Consider the following 8,843-nt stretch of genomic DNA (forward strand, 5'->3'; position numbering starts at 1 on the left):
AAACAGTTCGGGTGGAGAAACAGAGTTTAATGTCTTAGAGAAGTCAAACCAGAAAGCAGTCTGCGTGCAAAAAATCCAGTAGGAGCAGCAGAAAGGGAGGTCCAAAGTCCAAAAGGGCAGTCAAAAACACGAGCAGGCAGGATCAGGGTGTAGAAGTTGGTGGATAAACTAGGGAAAACACACTAGACAATCTGGCAAAGAACTGAGGGAAGTGGACGGTACTATACTGAGGGGCTGATTAGCTATGAGGAGCAGGTGAGTGGAGGTGGGCAAGCCAGGTGAATGAACTCAGCGGTTAATGCAGAGCAGGGGGGAGTGGCAGCGTCTGAAATGACATGAGTTAGTGTGGAAACAAAACAGAAGACAGGTGAATGAAAAACTAAGCTGGCTGAAGTTGGGACATTTGTGGTTTGTTATACTGTATTCCATATATATTTGTATACATTAATATATCTGATAATATTCTGCTGATTAAAGAATAGGTTTGTGTTTTATACTAGTATCATATATATATTGTATACATTCATATATCTGGATAATAGTCTGCTGATTAAAGAATATGTTTGTGTTTTTATACTATATTCCATATATATTTGTATACATTAATATATCTGATAATATTCTGCTGATTAAAGAATATGTTTGTGTTTTTATACTATATTCCATATATATTTGTATACATTAATATATCTGATAATATTCTGCTGATTAAAGAATATGTTTGTGTTTTTATACTATATTCCATATATTTGTATACATTAAAATATCTGATAATATTCTGCCGATCAAAGAATATGTTTGTGTTTTTTATACATATTCCATATATATTTGTATACATTAATATATCTGATAATATTCTGCCGATCAAAGATATGTTTGTGTTTTCATACTATATTCCATATATATTTGTATACATTAAATATCTGTTAATATTCTGCCGATTAAAGAATATGTTTGTGTTTTTATTATATCCATATATATTTGTATACATTATATATCTGATAATATCTGCTGATTAAGAAATGTTTGTGTTTTTTATACTATATTCCATATATATTTGTATACATTAATATATCTGATAATATTCTGCTGATTAAAGAATATGTTTGTGTTTTTATACTATATTCCATATATATTTGTATACATTAATATATCTGATAATATTCAGCTGATTAAAGAATATGTTTGTGTTTTTATACTATATTCCATATATATTTGTATACATGAATATATCTGATAATATTCTGCTGATTAAAGAATATGTGGGTGTTTTTATACTATATTCCATATTATATTTGTATACATTCATATATCTGATATATTCTGCTGATTAAAGAATATGTTTGGTGTTTTTATACTATATTCCATATATATTTGTATACATTCATATATCTGATAATTCTGCTGATTAAAGAATATGTTTGTGTTTTTATACTATATTCCATATAATTTGTATACATTAATATATCTGATAATATTCAGCTGATTAAAGAATATGTTGTGTGTTTTTTTAATACTATATCCATATATATTTGTATACATGAATATATCTGATAATATTCTGCTGATTAAAGAATAGTTGATGTTTTGTGTGTTTTTATACTTAATTCCATATATATTTGTATACATTCATATATCTGATAATATTCTGCTGATTAAAGAATATGTTTGTGTTTTTATACTATATTCCATATATATTTGTATACATGAATATATCTGCGTTCGGGGGCTGGCTGCGCGCGCACCTCCATGTCTCGCATGTGTTTTTTGGAGCTGTACCGCGGGGGCTGATGGGATTGCTCCGCCGCTGGTGTGGACATGTCCGCCATGTTTTCCACGGCGCAGGTAGCAGAGCAACCCGCACAAACGGCCCCAACGTCCCGTTAAACCCGCACACTGATGAGTCCTCCCGCCCGTTACCGGAGCAGCGGACACCGATGAGCTCTACCGTGGCGGACCAAGCCCCGTGCGGAGCGGATTCACGTCGGTATCGGCGCGGCTTTGTGGCGGATCGTCGCTGATTTGGCGCAAACAATGAGTAAACTCTCGTTCCGGGCGCGAGCGCTAGACGCCGCCAAACCGCTGCCGGTTTACCGCAACAGAGACCTGCCGGACCTGACCGACTGCGTGTCCATTAACCGGGCCGTGCCGCAGATGCCGACCGGGATGGAGAAAGAAGAGGAGCTGGTACGGACATGTTTAATTTAAAGTGTTTGTGTGCTTAGCGTTAGCTCGCTGCTATGTTGCGATTCATGACGTAGATACGTACACTTCTGTCCGTACGTTGTGTACTACGACGTATTAATGTACGCAATGGGCGTACTTATGGCGTACTGTGTGCGCCGTTTGCGTAGCGCCAATGAGGTTTGGGCCCTTTCAGCGGCTGGGACGTTGACGTTTTTACGTAGTTCCCTAGGCAACGGACGACGCACAACGTTCCGTATACCTGCTAGCAGGATTAGCCGCTAACTAATCATTGCTAACGTAGCTTCAGTGTGCTACAGTTAGCTGCTAACTAATGTCAGGTGTTATAAAGAGCTACAGTTAGCTGCTAACTAATGTCAGGTGTTGTAAAGAGCTACAGTTAGCTGCTAACTAATGTCAGGTGTTTTAAAGAGCTACAGTTAGCTGCTAACTAATGTCAGTTTTGTAAGGAGCCTACAGTTAGCTGCTAACTAAGTCAGGTGTTTAAAGAGCTACAGTTAGCTGCAACTAATGTCAGGTGTTGTAAAGAGCTACAGTTACGGCTAACTAATGTCAGGTGTTATAAGAGCTACAGTAGCTGCTAACTAATGTCAGGTGTTATAAAGAGCTACAGTTAGCTGCTAACTAATGTCAGGTGAAAAAGAGCACAGTTGGCCTGCTAACTAATGTCAGGTGTTATAAGAGCTACAGTTAGCTGCTAACTAATGTCAGGTGTTAATAAAGAGTACAGTAGCTGTTAACAATGTCAGTTTTAAAGAGCTACAGTTAGCTGCTAACTAATGTCAGGTGTTGTAAAGAGCTACAGTTAGCTGCTAACTAATGTCAGGTGTTGTAAGGAGCTACAGTTAGCTGCTAACTAATGTCAGGTGTTGTAAGGAGCTACAGTTAGCTGCTAACTAATGTCAGGTGTTATAAAGAGCTACAGTTAGCTGCTAACTAATGTCAGGTGTTATAAAGAGCTACAGTTAGCTGCTAACTAATGTCAGGTGTTATAAGAGCTACTTTAGCTGCTAACTAATGTCAGGTGTTGTAAAGAGCTACAGTTAGCTGCTAACAATGTCAGGTGTTGTAAAGAGCTACAGTTAGCTGCAACTAATGTCAGTGTTGTAAAGAGCAACAGTTAGCTGCTAACTAATGTCAGGTGTGTTAAGAGCTACAGTTAGCTGCTAACTAATGTCAGGTGTTGTAAAGAGCTACAGTTAGCTGCTAACTAATGTCAGGTGTTGTAAAGAGCTACAGTTATGCTGCTAACAATGTCAGGTGTTGTAAAGAGCTACAGTTAGCTGCTAACTAATGTCAGGTGTTATAAAGAGCTACAGTTAGCTGCTAACTAATGTCAGGTGTTATAAAGAGCTACAGTTAGCCGCTAACTATGTCAGGTGTTAAAAGAGCTACAGTTAGCCGCTAACTAATGAGGTGTTATAAAGAGCTACAGTTAGCTGTTAACTAATGTCAGGTGTTATAAAGAGCTACAGTTAGCTGCTAACTAATGTCAGGTGTTATAAAGAGCTACAGTTAGCTGCTAACTAATGTCAGGTGTTATAAAGAGCTACAGTTAGCTGCTAACTAATGTCAGGTGTTGTAAAGAGCTACAGTTAGCTGCTAACTAATGTCAGGTGTTGTAAAGAGGTACAGTTAGCTGCTAACTAATGTCAGGTGGGTTGTAAAGAGCTACAGTTAGCTGCTAACTATGTCAGGTGTTGTAAGAGCTACAGTTAGCTGCTAACTAATGTCAGGTGTTGTAAAGAGCTAAAGTTACTGCTAACTAATGTCAGGTGTTGTAAAGAGTACAGTTAGCTGCAACTAATGTCAGGTGTTGTAAAGAGCTACAGTTAGCTGCTAACTAATGTCAGGTTATAAGAGCTACAGTTAGCTGCTAACTAATGTCAGGTGTTTGTAAAGAGCTACAGTTAGCTGCTAACTAATGTCAGGTGTTATAAAGAGCTACAGTTAGCTGCTAACTAATGTCAGGTGTTATAAAGAGCTACAGTTAGCTGCTAACTAATGTCAGGTGTTGTAAAGAGTGTTATAAAGAGCTACAGTTAGCTGTCAACTAATGTCAGGTGTTGTAAAGAGCTACAGTTAGCTGCTAATAATGTCAGGTGTTGTAAAGAGCTACAGTAGCTGCTAACTAATGTCAGGTTATTAAAGAGCTACAGTTAGCTGCTAACATTGTACGTGTTGTAAAGAGCTACAGTTAGCTGCTAACTAATGTCAGGTGTTGTAAAGAGTACGTTAGCTGCACTATGCGGTTGTAAAGAGTGTTATAAGAGCTACAGTTAGCTGTTATCTAATGTCAGGTGTTGTAAAGAGCTACAGTTAGCTGCTAAATAATGTCAGGTGTTGTAAAGAGCTACAGTTAGCTGCTAACTAATGTCAGGTGTTGTAAAGATGTTATAAAGAGCTACAGTTAGCTGCTAAACTATGCAGGTGTTTGAAAGAGCTACAGTTAGCTGCTAACTAATGTCAGGTGTTGTAAAGAGCTACAGTTAGCTGCTAATTAAGGTCATGTTGTTAAAGAGCTACAGTTAGCTGCTAACTAATGTCAGGTGTTGTAAAGAGCTACAGTTAGCTGCTAATTAATGTCAGGTGTTATAAAGAGCTACAGTTAGCTGCTAACTAATGTCAGGTGTTGTAAAGAGCTACAGTTAGCTGCTAACTAATGTCAGGTGTTGTAAAGAGCTACAGTTAGCTGCTAATTAATGTCAGGTGTTATAAAGAGCTACAGTTAGCTGCTAACTAATGTCAGTGTTGTAAGAGTGTTATAAAGAGCTACAGTTAGCTGCTAACTAATGTCAGTGTTTATGAAGAGCTACAGTTAGCTGCAACTAATGTCAGGTGTTTATAAAGAGTACAGTTAGCTGCTAACTAATGTCAGGTGTTAAAAGAGCTACTTAGCTGCTAACTAATGTCAGTGTTTGTAAAGAGCTACAGTTAGCTGCTAATTAATGTCAGGTGTTATAAAGAGCTACAGTTAGCTGCTAACTAATGTCAGGTGTTGTAAAGAGTGTTATAAAGAGCTACAGTTAGCTGCTAACTAATGTCAGGTGTTATAAAGAGCTACAGTTAGCTGCTAACTAATGTCAGGTGTTATAAAGAGCTACAGTTAGCTGCTAACTAATGTCAGGTGTTATAAAGAGCTACAGTTAGCTGCTAACTAATGTCAGGTGTTATAAAGAGTGTTAGCAACTAGCAAAAAGCAGTTAGCTGCTTGGTAATAACTGCTAACTGTTATTATCAAGATATGATATGAATGTGTGTGTGTGTGTGTGTTGTCCTGTGTGTTGTCCTGCGCGTTGACCTGTGTGTTGACCTGCGCGTTGACCTGTGTGTTGTCCTGCGTGCTTTTGTGTTTCAGGAGCACCACCTACAGAGGGCGATCTCAGCCCAGCAGGTGTTCAGGGAGAAGAAGGAGAACATGGTGATCCCGGTCCCTGAAGCAGAGAGTAATACCACATACTACGACCGTCTGTACAAAGGAGAGGTCAAAGTCCCTAAACAGCTGATCCACATTCAGCGTGAGTCCTCCTTCATACCTATCTACACCTGTAACACTTCAGCTGAGGGGACTGAGGTCCAGTCTGGGTCTGTACTGTTATGTTTAACTATGTTATATAATATGTGTTCTGTTTGTGGTCACACAGCTCTGGGTTTGGACCTGGAGCAGCCCGACTATGACATGGACTCAGAGGATGAGACACTGCTCAACAGACTAAACAGAAAGATGGAGATCAAACCTCTGCAGTTTGAAACCATGGTGGACCGACTGGAGAAGGCCAGTACACACCAGGTATCCATGAACCCACCACACACACACACACCAGGTGACTCTTCCGACATTGCTAACGTGACGGTCTGGTCTGGTTTAGTTTGACTTGGTCTTTGTGGTTCTGGTCCCGTCCTCAGCTCGTGTCTCTGACGGAGGCCAAGGTTCTGCTGAATGAGGATGACTACCTGCTAAAGTCGGTGTATGATTACTGGGTAAGGAAGAGGAAGAACTGTCGAGGTCCATCACTGGTTCCTCACATCAAACAGGAGAAAAGAGACGGATCCACCAACAACGACGCCTACGTGGCCTTCAGACGCAGAACCGAGAAGATGCAGACCAGGAAGGTCAGTCCAGCATGTGGTTTCTTCTTCTTTCTGTGTTCTTGACTCCTAAATGTGTAAAATGTCAGAGATCAATCCAGAAAATGTGAATATCCAGACACACAGCGTCTAGCTCATAAACACGACATGCATAACTACATTAAGTTCATTTTCTTCTTTGCAATTCATTAAAAGCTGCTCGACAGAAACTGTTGTCATTGGCAACCTTTTAAAAATTAGTGTTTTTTGACTGATGTACACTTTTTTTTTTTAAAATCATGAACTTTATTTTCTACAGCAGATATTTTAATTTAATTTTGTACATTTGAAAATTGATGACATCAAAATTATTAGAGAACACACAAATTACTTAGAAAACAAAACATGGTAAACAAACCAGAACATATTCTATGGCGTCATTTCAGTGCCAAAATCCGCACGCATAAAAACTAGGGCTGTCAATCGATTAAAATAAAATTAAGTAATTAATCGCGATTAATTTAAAATGCATCAATAAATTAATTGCATTTTTCTGAGACTGAAGCTTATAATGAATATGTAAAATGATCAAATTAATATAGAATAAACACAGAGAAAGTATATTTAAATTTATTCTTTTTTTTTTGCTTAAGGTGCACATATGCACAGTGCAAATAGAAAAAGCCAGAATGAGGAAATATACTGTTTTTCTGAACACTGAACATTTTTCACTCCATAACAATTATCCCCCTAAAAGTCCGTCCTTATCCATCTTTCTGCCATAGACTCTCCTTTAGTTAGGATAGATGTTTGCCCGCACATGTGACCAAAGGTTATGGGTCAGCCACCACCGGTAAACAAAACCACGTTAATTGCGTTAATTTTTTTAACCTCATTAATTGTGTAAAATTAAAAGCCAAAATTAATGCGTTAATTTTGACAGCACTAATAAAAACCATAATCAGCGCGCATAAAGACCACTGTACGCGTTTGCCGCCACTCTCAAGGTGTTAATGTTTTAAACACCCCTGGCTCCACCGCGGTCCGTTTCAGAAGCAGGCCTCTGCACAGCTCCACATTGAATACGCGTCTGTTCTTTTTTTGACGGACGCTGCGAGCAACCCGCAGAAATTTACACAGAGCACCTCGAGAGGTACAGACTAGAGAATCTGGTAAAATTTTCAAAATAAAATACCCTGTGCAACCTGCCAGTCGTAAAAACAGACAAAAGCTGAACAAATTATCAACGTACAGTAGTAGCAACTCAAAAGTTCCCGTTCAAGCTGAAAGCCAGCTGAATGGCAGCCGTCTTCCAGCTGACTTCCAGCCAACTGCCTGCCGAGTTCTGTGGCCGGAGTGACCCCCCTCCTTCTCCTGGGCGTGTCTATTTTTTACTGTAACTCCACCTACTCATGTAATTACAGGGTATGACCAGGAGATGGCGCTTCTCTCACAGAACTTTTTTACAGTTGTTCTACCTGGAGACATGGGCGGACTGGGGCAAAAAATCGGCCCTGGCATTTTGGACCAGAGCAGCCCACAACAACATATATATATGTTGTGTGTGTATGTATATATATATATATATATACAGGTACTACTCGGAAAATTAGAATATCGTGTAAAAGTTGTTTTATTCAGGCAGTTTAACATAAAAGGTGAAACTAATACATTTTATAGTATCATTACATGCAAAGTGAGATATTTCAAGCTTTTATTTGTTTTGATTTTGCTCATTAGAACTTACAGCTTCAGAAAACCTGAAATCAAAAACTCAGAAAATTAGAATATTGCTTGAAATCATTTTAAAAAAGGGATTTTAAATACAAAAATGTCAGGCCTCTGAAAATAAAATGTTGCATCTGTTCTTAGTACTTGGTTGGGGCCCCTTTTGAACGAATGACTGCCTTAATTCTGCGCGGCATGGATGCTACCAGGTTGTGGCACATCTCAGGTGTTATGGAAGACCAACATGCTTCAATCGCGGCCTTGAGCTCTTCTTTATTGTTTGGTCTCTTCCCGTTCAGCTTTCTCTTGGCAATGCCCCACAGATTTTCTATGGGGTTCAGGTCAGGTGAGTTTGCGGGCCAATCAAGCACAGTAATCCCATGGTTGTTGAACCAGGATTTTGTACTTTTGGCAGTGTGGGCAGGTGCCAAGTCCTGCTGGAAGATGAAATCTGCATCCCCATAAAGCTGGTCCGCTGAAGCAAGCATGAAGTGCTCTAAAATGTCCTGGTAGACAGCTGCGTTTATGCTGGACTTGATAAAGCACAGAGGACCAACACCAGCAGCTGACATGGATCCCCAAGTCATCACAGCCTGGGGAAACTTAACACTGGACTTCATGCATCTTCCATTTTGCGCCTCTCCGGTCTTCCTCCAGACTCTGGGACCTTTGTTGCCAAATGAGATGCAAAACTTGCTCTCATCAGAAAAGAGGACTTTGGACCACTGGGCAACAGTCCAGTCTTTCTTTTCTCGAGCCCAGCTAAGGCGCCTCTGGCGTTGCTTGCTCGTGAGGAGTGGCTTGACAACAGGAATACGACATTTGAAGCCCATGTCCAGCAT

At 39.5% G+C, this 8,843-nt stretch overlaps 1 protein-coding gene across 1 annotated transcript in view; it reads left to right on the forward strand.

The window, feature by feature from the left end:
• The first annotated feature begins 1,767 nt into the window (after positions 1-1,767).
• Positions 1,768-8,843, forward strand: part of epc2 (enhancer of polycomb homolog 2 (Drosophila)) — a 26,970-nt gene continuing 19,894 nt past the window's right edge. Inside the window, exons 1-4 of the mRNA XM_010751711.3 lie at positions 1,768-2,187; positions 5,564-5,723; positions 5,850-5,995; positions 6,112-6,318. Coding sequence (XP_010750013.1) covers positions 2,035-2,187; positions 5,564-5,723; positions 5,850-5,995; positions 6,112-6,318 — 666 coding nt within the window. The 5' untranslated portion in view covers positions 1,768-2,034. The remainder of the gene's footprint in view (positions 2,188-5,563; positions 5,724-5,849; positions 5,996-6,111; positions 6,319-8,843) is intronic.

This window comes from Larimichthys crocea, chromosome XIV (genome assembly GCF_000972845.2).
Source record: "Larimichthys crocea isolate SSNF chromosome XIV, L_crocea_2.0, whole genome shotgun sequence".
Lineage (NCBI taxonomy): Eukaryota > Metazoa > Chordata > Actinopteri > Sciaenidae > Larimichthys > Larimichthys crocea.